The sequence below is a fragment of the Peromyscus maniculatus genome, chromosome 6 (assembly GCF_049852395.1).
Source record: "Peromyscus maniculatus bairdii isolate BWxNUB_F1_BW_parent chromosome 6, HU_Pman_BW_mat_3.1, whole genome shotgun sequence".
In the NCBI taxonomy this organism is placed as follows: Eukaryota; Metazoa; Chordata; class Mammalia; order Rodentia; family Cricetidae; genus Peromyscus; species Peromyscus maniculatus.
The window spans coordinates 95,412,569-95,432,467 of record NC_134857.1 but is presented as its reverse complement, the minus strand read 5'-3'; the positions used below and the strand labels follow the sequence as shown (position 1 = coordinate 95,432,467).

Here is a 19,899-nt window from a genome sequence, read left to right as displayed (position 1 = left end):
TGGAAGTCTGTAAGCTGAAGCGTGAAGGGACAGCAGACTCACTCCTCACGGTTTCCAGAATGCCCAAGTCAGCTTCGCATTTTCTGGAAAGGACGGAAGGGCTCTCTCTGGCTACGTAAATATGCCAGCAGAAAGAGTCTGAAGATAGCTATGGTTAGGAGTCTCCTGCACAGAGGCTCCCTCAGTCAGTTCACCATCCTGTGCTCGCTGCTTGGTACGCCCTTCATGCTCAGGCACGCAACTGTCTTGTCATTTGGGGGTGTGACTCAAAATCTTAACGGGGCAGACAAGTATCCCCCCTGAGCTCAGCTAACAGGAAAGGAACGAAAAGAAACAGTGCCTCGGTGGAAAGCAAGACAATGTTGGGTAAAGAAAACTTTAAAGAAGAATGAGAGAAATAGTAAACAGACTATTGACAGCAGCAGCAGCAACAACAGCAAAAAGAGAGTTGTTGAACTTAAATATTTGTTAGAACAAAGGGTTTTTTTTTCTTTTTCTTTTTCAATCCTAAAACTCAGGAGGCAGAGGTAAGGGGATCTCTGTGAGTTCAAAACCAGCCAGAGCTCCTTAATGAGACCCAGTCTAAAAAAAAAAAAAAGACAGATTCCTCAAATTGCTTGCTTTTTCTTGCTGCATTTAAACAAGAAGGGGCTTTAAGTAAATATTTTCTGATTGTGTGAACAAAAGTGGGTGAGATCAAGTTACCGACTCACTGCACACAGGAAAGTACTCGATTATCTGCGAATTCGTGTGTGTTCAATTCTTTTACTTGAAATTCGTGCCATTTGGATGGGGAACTCCAGAGTTGATAATTGAGGTTTTGCTCTTGGTATTGGGGATTAACCCAAACTTGCAGAAGTGAGGCACATATCTGCGTTCTTACCTGAGAGTGTTACGTTTCTAAGTTGAAGTGTCCGCTCAATGCCTTGGGAAAACGTATGGAAAAAAAAAATAGACAGGGTTTGACCAGGATAGCTCTTTGTGAACTTTCAGAAAATTCAAGACAAAGACAGGATCTTCAAAGCACTGGCAGTAGCCGGGACAGGGTGATAAGCGTCTCTTTGGCTGATTTTGGCTAGCTAACTGCAAACAAGCCCCTCAACTTCGTAGCTGCAGACAATAGCATACTTATCTCCTCCTGCCAATCCCGCGAGAGAGGAATGCAGAAGTGGCCCCTTTGCCTGCCTGGTTCTGACTCTGGGATCTCCCACTGAGGTTTCAGTTTAGTGATATGAGCTGGAGACATTTCAGAGTTCTCTTTTAATATCCTGGAACACTTGAGCAGCTGTGGCAGAAATAACTCCGGCCCTTTGGACGTCTCTGTCTCTCTTCGTATCACTGCTACAGTTGGAGTATCTGTTTAAATGACTTCTGTCATCATTGAAGGTAATGAATGGTAAAGAGGTAGTAGTCTGTCAGGAGAAGACACTGGGGACAAGCATGTTTTTAAAAAGTCAAGGTCTTTGGGATGATATCAGTCATGGGGGGAGTAGGTCTAATGTGTTTATTTTTTAAAAGCCACCCAATACTCCAACCACAACCATTTTGGGATTCCAACCCCTACCCTGTTATGGGCCCTTCTCTCCCAAGAAAGTCTCCAAGTCAGCCTTTTGCCACCAAGATTCTGTGCCTCCGCTTCCTGAGACCTCCAGTCTCTCCCAGAGATGCCCCAAAGCTCTATTTGTTGCCGTCTGGAACCCTTCCCCTCTTCCGACAACCCCTCTTCCCTAGAGACTCCCTAAAGTCTCTCCCATCCCTGTCAGTTGCTTGCTTGCAGGACCGTACACGTCAGGTAGAGACCTGCTGGCCTCTTCTGTTTAAGCTCAGCCCATAAAGCCACAGCAACCTTACCCCAGGGACCCCATCTGCTTCACATCTTACGCACAAAGTTAAGAGGCTTGGCTTCTACTCACACCCATCTATACTGTCTCAAACTCTTTCTAGGTGCCTAGCCTAAGTAACCTCCTGTGCCAGGTGAGAGACCCGGCTTCCCCCAATTAGGACCGTGCAAGTTGCCCTGGGAACTCCATTTAGACACTTGATCCCAGAAGCCACAGCCACCAGACAGTAGCTGACACTCAGAGGAAATTTTTGAATAGATCCCGTAGAACCAGCTACCACAGAGGAAAATGACATCTCAACCCTACTATGACTTAGCCCCTTCCTGAACATAGTCTCCTCCTGAACATTGTAAATGCCTCCACTGAAAGAAGAAAAGAACGTGGGAAAAAAAGAAAGACTCAACTAATTCCAGATGTAAGGTTATATAGCACAGAAACAAAACAACACAGAAAACCAAGACAATATGTCTCCTCCCCAAATGACTAACCTGTAGAAATGGCCCCCAGCAAGTATGGCCTAGAAGGACTTCCCGACAAAGAATCCAAGAGGATGATTGTAACTATGTTCAACCGACTCTTGGAAAGCAGGCGTGTACTCCAAGTGAATGAAGACAAAGAGCAGAATGAAATGAGTAAGTCAATATGAGATACGAAAGTCTCCGTCAACAGAGAAAGAAGGGCTGAAGAAGAGCAAAAGTGGAGAAGACTGTCATTGAGAAGCTCACTAAACCGACTGAAAAGCTCAGTGGCAAGTCTCCTCAGCGGACTCGATTGTGCAGAAAACAGAATTGGGACTGGAAGACAAGGTAAAAGAATTGGGTTACTCAGAACAGATCAGTAACAAACCTTCCAAAACACATGAATGGAGCACTAGAGAGTTTGGGAACACTGTGAAAAGATCTAACCTTCAAATTGTGAGCCTAGAAGGAAAAGAAGAATGCCATAACAAAGGCACAGAAAGTATTTTCAGTAAAATCATGAAAGAAAGATTTCCAAGTCTAGAGAAAGACATGCCCACTCAGGTACAAGAGGCCTATAGAATGCCAAATGAACAGGGCTGGAAGGGGAATTCCTATGACATATTACAGTCGAAACATTTAAAACCCATAAAAAAGGATATTAAAAGCTACAAGAGAAGCTTTAATGTTAGAGGCTTTGTCTCTTAGGGCTCTACTACTGTAAAGAGACCCCATGACGACCAAGGCAACTCCCATAAATGAAAACATTTAATTGGGGTGGCTTGCTTATAGTTCAGAGGTTCAGTCCATTATCATCATGGTGGCACACAGCGGTGCACAGGCAGATGTGGTGCTGGAACAGTAGCTGAGAGTCCTACATCTTTCAGGTAACAGGACCATGTCTGACTGCAGGCTGCCATGCCCCACCATGATGATAATGGACCAAACCTCTGAAAATGTAAGCCACTCCAATGAAATGTTTTTCCTTTATAAGAGTTGCTCTGGTCATGGTGTCTCTTCACAGCAACAGAAACCCTAACTAAGACAGTTGGCCTAGAGCTCACTACGTAGACCAGGTTGGCCTTAAACTCACAGAGATCCTTCTGATTCTCCCTCCTGAGTGCTGGGGTTAAAGTGTGAATTATCATGCCCAGCTAAATTTGGCTCTCTCTTGTTCTTGGACATCCCAGTGTGTAGAACTTGTATCCATTTGTGTTACTTATAAATTACTCAGTCTAAAGTATTTTCTTACATTATCAAGAGTAGACTAACAAAATCATGATATCAGCTCTAATGAAGTGAGAGAAAGGGGGCAGAGAAAAGAGAGAGATTGTTTTTCATGACCTACTCTGGAGGTGATCAGCATCGTTTCTACCTCACGCTGGTTAAAAAGGTCCAAGTTCAAGCAGAGGCCTGTAAAGTCAGGGTTCTCTAACATCACAGAACTTATGGAATGAATCTTTCTCTGTCTATAAAGGGAATTTATTGAAATGACTTATAGGCTGCAGTCCAACTAATGCAATAATGGTTAGCTGTGAACAGAAAGTCCGAGAGTCTAGTAGTTTCTCAGTCCTACAAGGCTGGATGTCTCAGCTGGTCTTCCGTATATGCTGGAATCCCAAAAAAGCAGGCTCCAATGTCAGTGAAGGAATGGATATGCTAGCAAGGTGAGGGCAAGCGGGCAAAGACAAAAAAAAAAAAAAAATCTTCCTTCTTCCATGTCCTTATATAGGCTTCTGGCAGAAGGTATGGCCCGGATTAAAGGTGTGTCTTCCCACCTCAAGATCCTAATCACAGATGTGTCTTCTCACCTCAATGGTCTGGACTACAAGGAGATTCGCTCACTTCAAACCAAGCAGAATAATCACTCACAGGTGTGCCCTCCACTTCTGGATTTTAGTTCATTCCAGATATAGTCTGTAACTCGAATCTTAAATCTTATTAAAAGAAAAACACGGAGGAGCCAGGTATTGGGGTGAATGCTGAAAGATCAGAGAAACAGAACAAGCCACATCCAATCTCACCTTGCCAACTTCTCAGCTGATCTTGTTTCCTCGAACTGAAAGCCTCTGAATCCTCATCCTAATGGATCTCAGCTGAACTGCTGCTAAAAGCTAAAAGCTTAAAAAGGCTCTAAGAGTTCCTGTTCCTCATGCCTTATATACCTTATATACCTTTCTCCACCCAGCCATCACTTCCTGGGATTAAAGGCATATGTCTTTCCCAAGCAAGACATGAGATCTCAAGTGCTGGGATGAAAGGCATGTGTGCCACCATTTTCTGGTCTCTATGTCTGTCTAGTGGCTGACCCCAGATAAGTTTATTAGGGTGCACAATATATTGGGGGACACAATATCACCACAATAGTCAAGTTGACAACCAAGAAGAGCCTTCCCAAGGCCCCGCAGCATCCAGCTCTGATGAGCAAGTATAACATTTATATGCAGGAAAAGAATGCAGGGAGAACGGGAATCACACAATCCCAGCTTCCGCACAAAGGCTGGGAATCCGAATGGTCCAGATCCTGAAGGAAAGTCACTTTCTCCTAGAATTCTCAGCTGAGCAATAAAGTGTGGCACTGGCTAAAGTCGCTCTTACACAAGTGATTTCTCGAGGAATTAAAAATTTCCATATTCCCTGAACTAGAAAGCTTCTAGGATGTCCCACCAGCAGTGAGACACAAGTAAGACGGTAAAGAGCAAGGGCATGAAACTCCAATGAGGAGAGAGGTGATGGGACCCCAGGTGACAGCCAGGCAGGAATGCAGATGACAAGGACTGCGGAGAGGTGTCTGCGTGATTTCGGTACGTTTTCTCAAGTCCTGGACTGAGTACTCTGAGTGTGTATTGATTGGTGGTAAGTATCCAGGAGATTGAGCAAATCAGAAAAGAAGACTCAGGGTCAGGGGGATGGCTCAGTGGGTCAAGCACTCTCTGCCAAGCCTTAACCACCTGGGACCCACACGGTGGAAGAATGCAGTCAACGTCCCCAGTTTATCACCTGAATTTCACACATTCTCCCTGTGACACACATAGGTACCCTCGCTTGCACACAGGCACACCCACAATAAACAAACAAACAAACAAACAAATGTAATTTTTTAAAGAAAAAAGAATATACATGAAGTTTATGTGGAAATTAGACATGGAGGCACACATCCATGTTCACAGCAATTGGTAGTCCGAGGCAGGAGGATTGTTGTAGGTATGATGCTGGCATGGGCTGAAAAATAAATATCAGGCCAGCTAGGGCTGTATAACGATTTCTTTTTGACAAAAATCAAAAAAAGTATGTGTCTTGCACATGCGTGTAAGACCAGCATTTGTGAGGGAGGGGCAGAAGATCAGAATGTCAACACAGGTGATCCACAACCTGAATACTGAGTGTTCTAGAAATGAGCAGAATAAAGAGAAGACCAAAATAGCAAAGGAATGATTTCAGATAATGTTCAGAACTGTACAGGGCTGAGGAAAAGTTTCGTTATTCTGGAACACTGAGAAGAGAAGATCTCAAAACCACCCATGGGCAGAAGCAAGGTGGATATGTCCCAGTTTGCATTCAGGAAGCTTTAAACTAGAAATTAAAAGACAAAGAGTAAAGCCTTCAATTCTCAGGGAAAATAACTCATATGTTTAAATATAGGTATATACCTATACACACATATACATAAAATACATAACATATATACATACATATGTAACACACACACATATACAACCTATAATATGCCAAAATATTAGCAAAGTGTACATTTAAAATTTTAAATACATCATATGCCTGGCTCAGCACTCAGGAGGCAGAGGTGAGTAGATTTCTGTGAGATCAAGGCCAGCCTGGTCTATATAGCGAGTTACAGGACCACCTGAGCTCTAAAATGAGCTCCATTTTAAAACAAACAAACAAAATTATTTGGGGCTGGAGAGATGACTCAGTAGTTAAGAGCACTTGTTGCTCTTCTAGAGGACTCAGGTTTGATTCCCAGCACCCACATGGCAGCTCACAATTGTCTGTATCTCCATTTCTAGGGAATCTGGTGCCCTCTTTTGGCCTCTTCAGACACCAGGCATGCACGTGGTGAACAGACACACATATGCAGGCAAACCACCTGTCATGGTGAGCGTTCCTAGTGCTGTGATAAAATATCATCACCAGAAAGCAACTGGGAGAGAAAAGTGTTCCTTTCTGCTTACAGTTCCACATCTGCTTATAGTTCCACACCACAGCCCATCACGGAGGTGCTTATTGTGGGACAGGAACTCAAACAGGGCAGGAACTGATGTAGAAGTCATGGAGAGGTGCTGCTTACTGGCTTGCTCCTTGTGGTTTTCTCAGCCTGTTCTCTTAGAGCACCCAGGACCCCCAGTGTATGCATGGCACTGCCCACAGTGAGCTGGCTCCCACACATCAAAAACCAGTCAAGAAAATGTACCACAGGCTTGCCGGCAGTGGACTGGAGTCACGTGGGATTGTCCTCTTAACTGAGGCTCCCTCTTTCAAAATGACTTTAGATATGTCAAGTTGACATAACATTATTTAGCACAACACCCGTACATATACAATTATATATATATGTATATATATATACATATATATATGTATATATATATACATATATATATGATGCAATTATATATACATATTTTTATGTAGATACATATATCAGACATGTAGGATCTGGAACACTGACAGCACAAACATCATCTTTAAGAGTAAGTCAAGCCGGGCTGTGGTAGCGCACACCTTTAATCCCAGCACTCGGGAGGCAGAGGCAGGCGGATCTCTGTGAGTTCAAGGCCAGCCTGGACTACCAAGTGAGTTCCAGGAAAGGCGCAAAGCTACACAGAGAAACCCTGTCTCTCTCGAAAAACCAAAAAAAAAAAAAAAAAAAAAAAAAAAAAAAAAAAAAAAAGAGTAAGTTAATCAACATTTCAGCATAAAAAGTTTTTTTTTTTTTAAAAAAAAAAACTCCAGCATGGCTGAAAATCTATAGATAACATTAAAGATTAACAATGAAGTATAGACATATAAACATAGGATTAAGGGATTTTCTAAATAGCCATTAGAATCATCAACAGGACTCTACCTATGGGACATGGGGAACTGAGGACCAGAGAGCACCAAGAAGTAACACTCTACAAGGTGAGTATTCTTGGATGTTTTCTAAATGATGTGCACATATTGGCTTGATCAAAACATGATTTTGTCAAGGCCAGAGACAAGACTCAATGAGTAAAAGTACTTCCCACTAAGTCTGTCCTGTGAGTTTCCTCCCCAGGACACTGTTGGAAGGAGACAACTGACTCCCCCAGGTTCACCTCTGACACCCACATGAATGCCATGGCATGAGTATCACACACACACACACACACACACACACACACACACACACACACACACACATGGGCATATAAGAAATGTAATAAAATGACTTTGTTTAAAAATCAGAAAGAAAATGGATGACAAGTTGGAAAGTGAGATTATGAAAGCGACAGTACTCTTGGAGTTGGAGCTGGAGGTGGTGAGAGGTGAAGAATTCTTTCTGTGAGTGGGGTTGCCACAGGAAACCCTTAATCTTCAAATGACTTAAAGAGAAGAAATTTTACCCTCCCTTTCTACAGATGAAGAAACAGACTCCAGAAAGTTAACAGGGGGCTGGGGCTACAGCTCACTGACAGAGCTCCTCTGACACCTGAGAAGCCCTAGGTTTAATCTCTCGCACTCTTCTTGCTACATTCAAAGGAAGACACAGGAAGCTAGAGGAAATTGTCCAAAGCCGTAGAGCTCAAACTGACAATACTGAGGCTGAACCCAACTCATCTGTTTGCAAGGCTCCACAATACTTATCTATGCAGTTTGGGCTGTTGGCAAGCAAGTGGAACATAGTGGAACCTCAAATGAGCAGAGGACATTGAGGTTTTCATAAAGGAAACACATTGATATAACTTGACAGTTAAAAGTCATCCGAAGCCAATTCAGACATGGTGGCACATTCCTACAACCACAGCACTCAGGAAGGAGGCAGGCAGCTCTGGAGTTGAGGCCAGCATAAGATTCTGTCTCAAAAGAAAATAAAAGAACAAAAGAAAGACACACAGAGAGAGATAGAGAGACAGAGACAGAGACAAGGACAGAAAAACTAACAATATCAGAAGCCAAGATGCACATGAGGGTCTGGAGAGCTGGCTCAGCAGTTAAGAGCACTAACTGCTCTTCCAGAGGACCCAAGTTCTGTTCCCAGCACCCACGTGGGGTGGCTCATGACATCCTGTAACTCTAGCTCCAAGATTATCTGATGCTCTCTTCTGGCCTCCGTGGGAACCCACACATACACATAAATAAAACCAAAAATAAATCTTTGGGGAAAAAAAAAGTAAAACTGTTTACAAGAGAGCAGAAACAATGGAGCCAAGTCTTAGAACGCTTGGGGGAAGCAGTGTGGTGATTGATATGAGAAAGCGTTTGTCTTTAAAGACTAAAACTCTTGTCCGAGCAGGTGGAAAGGACATGCTGGAGGTAACACAGGTGCTGAGCTGGAATGGGGGCAGTGAGGAAAGTGAGGGGTCATACACCCCCTACCCCCAAGGAGAGGCTGGCTATTTTCCTATCAATAAATGAGTAAGGAAGCTGTTGCTCTTCTGGGGGGCTTGAGAGGCAGGGTGAGCTAAAAATCAACTGGAGTAAATAGACAAGAGGGCAGTCAGATTCAGGAAAGATAGCGCTTACTCCATCACATCTGATTCCCAGATAAACAGGTATTTAGTTATTTATCTGTACTGTTGAGCTCAAAGATCGAGTGCTATTTTATCTCACAACTCTTAAGGGAAAACCCTGAAGGATAGGGAAGCTGCTTTAAAATCAGAACCCTGAAGAGGAGTCACCTTAACGGGCCCAGGACACAGCAGATATGCAGCCTCAGTATGGAATAGTAAGGTGGGACACAGGGCGTGACTTCCAGGCAGAAAAAGGGCTAGACTGCCAGCCAGGAATTAGCTGGAGGGCATAGTTCTTCGTGCTATCTTCAATATTATGGGTCTTGAAGGGTATGTGACTAGAGTCCTGGAATGCACCAGAAAGCTGTGGCTGGGAACAGCTTGTTGGACTTTCTCATTTGTCCATCCGTTCTATACATTTTACATCCCAGAGGTGTATGAGGGGGGTGACCATTACCAAATCGCCATCTAGAAAATAGCTATATTCTTTCCAACATTGGGCCAGGCCTGCATGTTGTCCTCAGCAATGGTATGTATGACAGAGAAGATTTCTCCTGAGCAATTCTTCCATATGCTTAAGGTTTATCTCAGTGGTTTGGTGTGGTGGCTGTGATTCTACAGTCTGTCTATGGCCATATCTCACATTAACCAACATGCTTAATATAGCTGGGGCCCATTTTCCTTGTTTGTAAAATTAGGATAATGGTAACTAACTTGTAGTGATTAAGCTGTAAGAATGAAAGGGATTGTGTGTGTGTGTGTGTGTGTGTGTGTGTGTGTACGTAAAACATTTAGAATCTGGTATATAATTACTGAAAGCACAGCTTTTCTTTGGGCCTATAAGAAGGGCCCTGAGAAGTTTCAGATAACATTCATTAGGAGGTAGTTAAGTTGGTAGAGTACTTGCCTAGCATGCATAAAGCCCAGGGTTCAATCCCCAGCACTGTTTCAACATAAAGCCAGATGTGGTGGTGCATGCCTATAATACCAACACTTGGGAAGTGAAAGCAGGAGGGTCAGAAATTGAGGCTGTCTTTGCTTGATATGATTGGATTTTGAGGCCATCATTGGCTACTTCAGATTCCAGTATTTATAGTTACAGAGATCTATAACTATATTTGTGTGGTAATTAATCTTGGTTGTCAGCTTGACATCAAGAATCAACTAAATCCCAAGCAGCTGGGCATGAGGGATTTTCTTCACAGAATCATTTGAGGTGGGAAGTCTCATCCCAAATTGGGGCCACACCTTCTGATGGCAGTTCACATAGAAGGACACAGAAGAAGGAAGCTTTTGCTTTTTACCTGCTTGCCCTCACTCTAGCTGACAAGTTCATCTCTCCAGCTGTGGAGGCATTCCTTCACTACTTTTAGAACCTACTTCTTCAGGATTTCAATGGAGTCTTGTAACACGAATCTTAAAAGGTCTTATTAATAAAAAAACGGTCTTATTAATAATATTGGGGTGAACGCTGCAAGATCAGAGAAACAGAACAAACCACAGCTAACCTCACCTTGCCAATTCCTCAGCTGATCTTGTTTCCTCAGACTGGAAGCCTCTGTGTCCTCATCTGAATGGATCTCAGCTGAACTTCTAAAAAGCCTAAAAGCTGAAAAAGGCTTTAGTTTCCGGTCCTTATACTTTATATACCTTTCTGCTTCCTGTCATCACTTCCTGGGATTAAAGGCATGTGTCACCATGCCTGGTTGTTTCCAGTGTGGCTTTGAACTCACAGAGATCTGGACAGATCTCTGACTCCAGAATGCTAGGATTAAGGGTGTGTGCTACCACTGCCTGACTTTTGTGTTAATGGCTTGCTATTTCCTCTGATCTCCAGGCAAACTTTATTTATTAATATACAAATAAAATATCACCACATTTCCTTTTTGTCTAATAAAAATAAAAAATAAATAATTATAACTAATATAAGAAAAACTATATACAATAAGTACAATAATTATATACATATATAGAAGCAATAAATACATCAACAATGTCTAGTCCATTTGCATTTGACAAATTTAGAGAAAATATTCCATTATCTATCCTTTTTTGGTGAGTCCAAAATGTACCTAATTCACTTTCTATCCTAACTTTTATTATGAACAGAAAACTATCCTATGATGTCTTTCTTTTTTTTTTTGTTTGTTTGTTTGGGTTTTTTTTTTTTGTTGTTGTTGTTTTTCGAGACAGGGTTTCTCTGTGTAGCTTTGCGCCTTTCCTGGAACTCGCTTTGGAGACCAGGCTGGCCTCGAACTCACAGAGATCCGCCTGCCTCTGCCTCCCGATTGCTGGGATTAAAGGTGTGCGCCACTACCGCCCGGCTCTAAGATGTCTTTCAAACTTTTACATTTTATACCTCCTTATGAGTTTCTTTTTTGAATTTCTTAACAAGGAAAACTGTAACTACAACTATCTAATCTTCAACTCCCTCAGAGACCCAGGAAAGAAATAATATTACTTAGTAAAACAGAAAGTGCAAACAAGCGACTTCCCCCCCCCAAAAAAAAAAAAAAAAAAAAAAAGTGAGTTGACAGAAATAGCCAGCTGCCTGGGCAGTCACCTGAGGTTTCTCTGCACGTTGGGGCATCATCTTTGGCCTATAGGCTTAGCGTATCTGACAGACTCATTTGTGAAGTAAGATGTACGCAAGGCCTACAGCTCGACATCACGTTTGGTTTGAGTATTCCATGTACCAGATAAACCTGAATTCCATCAGTGTCCTTTCATGATTCAGGATTTTAAATTCTGGAAATTACTGGTGTTTTTGGAATTCGGCTGCCTATTACTCTTGGCTTGTGGATGGCTTCATCTCAGTGTCCCATTCTTCTCCACATCCCATTCTTCTCGGCTTGTGGGTGGTTTCATCTCAGCAGACTCTGAAGACCAACAGATCCCTTGGAATTCTCCAGGATTAAGACCCCTGAGACATTCAGCCTCCTGGACTCATGGTTACTGGATTCTTGGCCTGTCAAGTGATAGCCATTGTTGGACTAGCCAGACCATAAGACGTTCTGTTCCTTCAGAGAACTCTGACTGTGAAATATGTGTATCTTTTCCTTTCTTTTCTTTTTTTCTTTTCCTTTTCATTTGAGACAGAGTCTCAGTTTATAGTCCTGGCAATGTAGACCAGGCTGGCTTCAAACTTACAAAGGTCTGCCTGCCTCTGCCTCTGGAATGCTGGAATTAAAGGCATTTGTCACCACTCATAGCCTATCTTTTCTTTTTCTCAGTACTGGGAAAAGAACCCAGGGTGTTGTATGTGCTAAGGAAACAGCCTACCACCGAACTATACCGTGTGTGTGTGTGTGTGTGTGTGTGTGTGTGTGTGTGTGTGTGTGTTTTGTGAGTGATAGTCTCAAATTGAGTCTCCCAAGGTGGCCTTCATCTCATGATATAGCAGAAGATAACCTTGAACTCCTGATCTTCCTGCCTTTACAAATTCTGAGATTACAGGCACTCACCACTGTTCCTGGCTGCGTGTATGCAGTTTAATGATACGGATATATAGCTAAGTGTGACGGGCCACAATTGAGATCGGAGGCAGCATGGGTTACTTATTGAAACACCACCTTTCCCCTCCACACTGTATACATTAGTAATTGTTTCATGCACATTTAGAGACAAATACAATCAGAAGTACAAAGTTGAAAAGTCTAAGTGTGGGAGTCTGCTCTGTTCAGGAAAAGTAACTGGAATTTTTAAAGCGATTGACAGTGTTTGAGCCAGCAGGCAAGACACCTTAGATCTGGGGACCCAGCTCTGCTGCATACTAACTGGACAATCTACAGGTCTCTCAGGCTGAGGATTTCCACCTTGGACAGAATGGTTCCCGGTGTTCCCTTGCGGCACAGTGTCCATCACAGCTTGATGCTGGACAGTTTCCCCTTAAAGACCGCATCAATCAGTGGGAAACCCACTCCTTGCCTCTGCTGTGCTGTGATAGACTTGAACCATTGTCTCCTCTTTCAAATAAACCAAGTCTCAAACTCATTCTTTTCCGGAGGAGACTGGACAGCTGTTATCTTGGTTTCCATATTGTTTTGCAAGTTCTGTAGTTTGTGGGTATGCACGGCACAAGGCTGTTGATGAGAGCTCCTAGACAGATGTGTGTTTTTTTTTTTTTTGTTTTGTTTTTTTTGCAAGCTCATAAAATCTCAGAAGGTAGGGGTCTCTTGTTTATTCATTCAGCCTTTTTTGAGTCATTCAGGTACAGGGTGTGTCTGTCAATTGAAACTGCACAGCGGAGGAAGTTTTGCGTTCACATCTGCTCAGGGTGGGAAGGCAGGGCGACCAGGGGACTTGGGTGGAACCTCTTTTTAACAGTAGGGCAAGACATAAAGGCCCTGAGTCTACTACTCAGACAAACCTAACCAAGGCCTCTTCAGCCTCAATCTCCTAAGTATTATCTACTAAGAGAAAAAACGTGGGCAAAGTGCGAGTCTTTTGATTTGGGAGTCTCTTAGTTGTCTCTCAAATAGGGAGGGAGGGAAGGGATCCCAGCTTTAGCCAGGCAGAGGGAGGTGCTGGCCTGTGAAAAGCCAGACAACCCTTTCCCCTGTGGAAATTCCTGAGCTGCCGGACTGTTTAGATCTCTGAGGTCGGAGTTAGCAGCAGCCCACCTCCTCAAAGGCCCCAGCGCTTCCCAGAATCTGGGGCACACCGCCTGGCTTTGCGCTCAGCTGAGCCAGGGGAACCCCCACGCATCACCGAGCCCGGCGCTGGCCCACTTCACCGCGCGCCCGGGGAAAGCCACTTTTTGCCCACCAGACCACAAGTTTCGAGGCTTCGCTAGGATCCGAGTGGAGGGGGGAGGAGGAGGAGGACAGAAGCATTTCGGTGCCTTCGGGCTGCTGGCCTGGGGCCTCTCTCGCGGTCGCTTCCCAGGATCTCCTCCCTGCGGCGCAGCGGCGACTCTCTCGGCTGAGGCTGGAGTTTCCCCTGACTGCGTGGAAGTGGCCCTAGGGCACCGGGCCACTCGGATCCTCAGGGCTGTGGGATCCGGGACCAGGAAGGTCCTCCAGGAGACGCAGGCTGTCCTCTGCTCTCTAAGATTTTACCGAAGAAAAGTTTTTCAAGGGATCCCCCCTCTTTAGTTTCTGAGTCCCCTCCAGCGCTGGGGACCTCGGATGGAAGGCGAGAGACGTGATTTGTGAATTAGAATTTAGGGGCTGCCAGGCTCCGCCCCTTTTCTTTCCCCTCTCTCTGCTGGTTGGGGCGGAGGGGCTGCTATTCATTTGGTTTGATTTTAGTCACTCTGCCCCAGATCTTTCTTAGAGGCTGCTTCTCAGCAGCAGCGTGGACCCGGAGGGGCCCCCTGCCGCTGGCAGAGGGCGGAGGAGTTAAAGGCGTTAACCCCTCCCCGTCCCTTCCTAGAAGAGCCACCCAGCCTCGGCGGGGCGCTCAGAGCCTTCGCTTTGCCGAGTGGCGCGGGCAGCCGCAGGCAGGGCTGGCCATTGGAGTGCACGGCCGCGGAGGGAGGGGACCCCAGCGCAGAGAACTTCGCGAGTGAGCTGGTCGCCGCCGTCATTCGAGGACAGCAGCAAGATGCGGATCGCGCGGTGTAGACCCAGAGCCCCGCGGACGCAGCTTCGTCCGGCTTGAGCGAGGTAGGGGGTTGCGAGCCTCTCAGGCTGCAGAGCCGGCTGCGGGGCGCCCAGGTGCCCACGAACTAAGCTTTAAAATCGAACGAAAGAAACAAAAACTTTGTTTTTTTTAAAAAAAAAGTGCATTACCAGGTTACTCTGGAGCCCATCTTGATTGGCTTCTTCTTGGGGGCACGGAGTTAGTGAAGTTCAGAAAAGGATTAATGCCAAAATTGTAGAAACGGCTGGGGGTGGGGATGGAGTGGGGGGACGCGGAGAAGCTGCTGTTCATTAGAACGGAGTAAGAGGGCGAAGCTTATTTTTGGAAATCCTATAGACAAAATTATTAGGCATCACGGCAGTGACTTCCACTACTTGAGAGTGGATTGTACGGTTAGGGTGGGGAAATGCGGGGTTTCGTGAACTTTTCTGTCGTAGAAATGATTTCAACGGTTCTAGTTTTTTGTTTTGTTTTGTTTTTTTTCATTATTATCACGTAGATCCATTACTAGGTAGTCTTTAAAATACTTAATTAGTGCTGTGTGTCCTTCCTCTAGAGGTTACTATTTAATGGGAGAGAAGGCAATGTTGGGGGTGTGGGGCAAGGGCGGGGATTAACAACGGCAACTAAAACCTGAGAGTTTAGCAGTGTGTGTTTCTGGAAAGTAGTGTGCCTGAAGCTAAAAGAAAGTGGCATGCTCGGTTATCCCAAGCAGTGTGACTTCTCCGTGCATGCGTGTGTTGGCTCAAGTCAAAATAGGCAATCAGTTCACGTAGAAACTGCGATTTGCTGCAATCTCGCAGGAGGGGTTCTCGATGAATACCTTTTACCTTAATAAGTTTACTTGTGTGGGAGGATAGGGTGGGGCGGAGGAGTAAAGCAAAAAAAAAAATAGAAGAAGAGGAAAAGAAGAAGAAGAAGAAGAAGAAGAAGAAGAAGAAGAAGAAGAAGAAGAAGAAGAAGAAGAAGGAGAGAAGAAAGACGAGGCAGTTGCTTCACGGAGGCGCCAAGCTTTCCTGTTTACTGCAGGGTCTGGAGGTCCACACCTCGATGCACCCTCTGACCCAACCCTTAGCACACCTGCTCCTAGAGAGTTATTAATAGGGCCCAGAAAACGACTTAGGTTGTCAAATGATCCTCCTGAAAATCTACTTTCTTGCATAGTAATTAGGAGGTGGGCTGATCTCTAGGAGCCGTGTGTGTGTGTGTGTGTGTGTGTGTGTGTGTGTGTGTGTGTGTTGGGGAGGGGGCAGGGGTGTGCATGTCTGCACGGCACTCGGAATGGGCAGTTGGGGCCTTCTGTGAGAAGAGGCCCTTGGGCTGGTGGTGAGCAAGCCGCCGAGCTGGTGACCACTTAAAGGAATCTCAGGGTTGGAAGCTGGAGGTGGCAATACCAGGGGAACTGGTGGGTTGAAAGCTAGAATAGGGAGCTGTTTCCCGTTCCCATTTTGGTGGACTTAGTGACCTGAGGGAAGGTTACCCTCCTGTCAGAGTGTTCATTCTGGATAATATTTCCCCCCTCTGTTCCTAAATTCATCTCTCTCTCGAGTTTGTTTATTTTTGTTTTGTTACTAGAAATGATAATTTGAGTTTAAAAAAAAAAAAAGTCCTGCCTGTGCTCTGGCCAAGTTTCTTTAAAACAAATCAACAAGAAACTGGAGCAGTGCCTTGGCCAGAATGAATTATGCTAGTGTGCTGGGCCTCTTCCCTGATTCTCTTTTCTTTGTAACTTGTTTTAAGGCTGCTGTTTCGGAGGCCCTCTCCAGCCAAGGCAAAGCTACACAAAAAGCGTTGGATTGCTCACTGACCCGGCCCTGCTGTAACTGAAGGACCGCTCAACCTCGCCCTCTAGCGTTCGTCTGGAGAAGGACCACCCCAGGCTCCTGGCGACACATTGCGGCTATGGTGTCCACCAGCGTCCCGGTGGTTAAGGCCCTCCGCAGCTCAGTCTCCGACTATGGCAACTATGATATCATAGTCCGGCATTACAACTACACAGGCAAGTTGAACATCGGGGTGGAGAAGGACCATGGCATTAAGCTGACTTCAGTGGTCTTCATTCTCATCTGCTGCTTCATCATCCTAGAGAATATATTTGTCTTGCTAACTATCTGGAAAACCAAGAAGTTCCATCGGCCCATGTACTATTTCATCGGCAACCTGGCCCTCTCGGACCTGTTAGCAGGAGTGGCTTACACAGCTAACCTGCTGTTGTCTGGGGCCACCACCTACAAGCTCACCCCCGCCCAGTGGTTTCTGCGGGAAGGGAGTATGTTTGTGGCGCTGTCTGCCTCGGTGTTCAGCCTCCTTGCCATTGCCATCGAGCGCTACATCACCATGCTGAAGATGAAACTACACAACGGGAGCAACAGCTCGCGCTCTTTCCTGCTGATCAGCGCCTGCTGGGTCATCTCCCTTATCCTGGGGGGCCTGCCCATCATGGGTTGGAACTGTATCAGCTCGCTGTCCAGCTGCTCCACCGTGCTCCCGCTCTACCACAAGCACTATATTCTCTTCTGTACCACGGTCTTCACTCTGCTCCTGCTCTCCATCGTCATCCTCTACTGCAGGATCTACTCCTTGGTCAGGACTCGAAGCCGCCGCCTGACCTTCCGGAAGAACATTTCCAAGGCCAGCCGCAGTTCTGAGAAGTCGCTGGCCTTACTGAAGACCGTGATCATTGTCCTGAGTGTCTTCATTGCCTGCTGGGCCCCTCTCTTCATCCTCCTGTTGTTGGATGTGGGCTGCAAGGCGAAGACCTGCAACATCCTGTACAAAGCAGAGTACTTCCTGGTTCTGGCTGTGCTGAACTCAGGTACCAACCCCATCATTTACACTCTGACCAACAAGGAGATGCGCAGGGCCTTCATCCGGATCATATCCTGCTGCAAATGCCCCAACGGAGACTCCACTGGCAAATTCAAGCGGCCCATCATCCCAGGCATGGAATTTAGCCGCAGCAAATCAGACAACTCCTCCCACCCCCAGAAAGACGATGGGGACAACCCAGAGACCATTATGTCTTCTGGAAATGTCAACTCTTCCTCTTAAAACCGGAAGCCGTTGATACTGGGGAAGCATTTTGACTCGGTCACCCACTACCCCAGAATTTAAAAAAATATCTCTTATTCTCCATTGCTGCCGGGAAGGAACTACTGGGAGCCGGAGAGAGGGAGGGAAGGGAGAATGTGCGGCCTGGTGATGCCATGATGTAGGTAGGTAGTTCTTGTGAACAATGCACTGGAAAGGGTGGAGATAAGGTCTGGCCTGCAGTGGGTTTCCTGCCCTCCCCCATACCCTGGAGCTTTGATTTTGCACTGAGCCAAAGGTCTAGCATTGTCAAGCTCCCGAAGGGCTCATCCGACCCCTTCTCAAAGACTAAGGTCCCATGAGAAAGTGTCCCTGGAGTTTTGAGATGTGATCTTTCACTGTAAAGGCCAAGTGAGTATGTGCCCTTTAGCTTGTAGGGTGGTGTGCATGTCCCTCTCCGCCTCTCCCCCTCTCCCCCTCTCTCCCCTTCCTACCCCTTCTCCATAGTCTTTGACTTTATATCTTAACTGTCTGTCTGTTTGTCTGGCATTTGTTCATCAGAATGGAGTTGTTCAGGAGTCCGTGTCTTGATTGTCTGAAAATGGCAGGCTGTTGATAGGAAAGGCTATTTGCTGAGGCCAAAGTTGCCATGTAAGCTCCGTCAAGTTGTGGGGGATTTGGTAGGCTGTCTTCAAGATGAAAGTGTGTTCCTTAGTCCTCGTGCATTCCTTATTCCCATTACAACCACGATGGACATGTGTTTGCAATGGGAATAACGAAGTCTACTTTGATTTATAGCAACCAGAATCTTAGATGTGTCCTTTAGTCCGCGTGCATTCCTTATTCCCATTACAACCACATGGAATGTGTTTGTGATGGGAATAACGAAGTTTACTTTATTTGAATTATATCAGTCATGATCTTAAATGTGTCCTTTAGTCTGTGTGCATTCCTTATTCCCATTACAACCACAATGGACATGTGTTTGTGATGGGAATAACGAAGTCTACTTCATTTGAATTATAGCAACCAGGATCTTAGATGAACCAGGGGAAAAACAGCAGAATGCAGTGATGAATGGTGTTAACTTTTGCAAACCAAGAGTCATTTATTGATTTCTTTCTCTAACAAGTACAATGTTTCTGGCACTTTTATTGATTATTTCAGACTGTTTTGTGATCCATTTCAAACAACCGGGGGAAGGTTATGGCTTGTTTAAAATACAGTTTATGATTTTTGAATGTATTTGTTCCTTTGAGGTCATCTTAATGAGTTTTTTCCTAACCTGTGTTAACATCATGGAATGTGTAGTTCTTAGGAAAGTGCTACCCTCTTGTACCCGAAAAAGCATTACTTTAACTGACAGGGAACATCAGGAATTCTTCATTTCAACTGTCATTAGCTAGGAATGGGGGTGTAAATGTTACAGAGAATAAAAATATATTACTGTTTCTTTAGTATGGTTTTTCAGTGCAATTAAACCAAGAAATGTCTTTTAAAAAATAGTATTTAATAGGTTCCTGACTTTTGTGGATCATTTTGCACATAGCTTTATCAACTTTTAAACATTAATAAACTGATTTTTTTAAAGATCCTTTTGTGAAGAGAACTTTTTAAAAATCATTCACTGAGGTATCTGTTGATTGTGTAGCTCTTTCGAATTAGAGTTAAGAGCAAATTTGTGGTACTCTTTAAAAGCTTTTACCTTGATAAGCTGGGGTATGGAAAAAATGTGGTTTGTTTAGAAACCACTCTAGCTTTTTCAGGAAGAGAAACTTCAATAAACTAGCATTAAAGACATGTAGAGAATAAGAGAAAAACCATCAACTTTCTAAAGACCACAGCAAATAAATGTAACTATTTGGATTTCAAAGTGCATTGGGGTGAAACAAAATTAAGTGTAATAATTCCACTTTAAAATACAACAATGAATTCTTAAATCTATTTTAAATTATGATTTAGATAATCAATTCAAACACAACTACAAAAGCATACAACTTTCTGAGTCTTTTAGCAATCTGCTGGTGAAGAGAAAACCTGGTTAACAGGAGGTAATACTAAGTTACTCAGTGCCTTGTACTTTTTTGGTTTGTCTGTTTTTAAGTCAAGGTCTAGTGGATTCCAGGCTTGCCTCGTGCTCACTCTGAAGATGAATGTCAACTTTTTTTTTTTTTTTTTTTTTTTTTGGTTTTTCGAGACAGGGTTTCTCTGTGTAGCTTTGCGCCTTTCCTGGAACTCACTTGGTAGCCCAGGCTGGCCTCGAACTCACAGAGA

At 44.6% G+C, this 19,899-nt stretch overlaps 1 protein-coding gene and 1 long non-coding RNA gene across 3 annotated transcripts; both read left to right on the top strand.

The window, feature by feature from the left end:
* Positions 1-1,808: 1,808 nt before the first annotated feature.
* On the top strand, positions 1,809-4,886 carry LOC143273960 (uncharacterized). Its single transcript, XR_013052319.1, has 2 exons — positions 1,809-2,647; positions 4,032-4,886. It is a non-coding gene; the product is annotated as an uncharacterized LOC143273960 (long non-coding RNA).
* An 8,393-nt stretch (positions 4,887-13,279) lies between these two features.
* On the top strand, positions 13,280-19,217 carry S1pr1 (sphingosine-1-phosphate receptor 1). 2 transcript variants are annotated; one of them, XM_006977815.4, is made up of 2 exons: positions 13,280-14,618; positions 16,336-19,217. In XM_006977815.4, exon 2 carries the CDS (start codon positions 16,498-16,500, stop codon positions 17,644-17,646), a length of 1,149 nt encoding a protein of 382 aa, XP_006977877.1. In that variant the 5' UTR covers positions 13,280-14,618; positions 16,336-16,497; the 3' UTR covers positions 17,647-19,217. The 2 variants fall into 2 exon arrangements, with proteins under 2 accessions (XP_006977877.1, XP_042135719.1); XM_042279785.2 differs by lacking the exon at positions 13,280-14,618 and adding an exon at positions 15,748-15,769.
* The last annotated feature ends 682 nt before the right edge of the window (positions 19,218-19,899 follow it).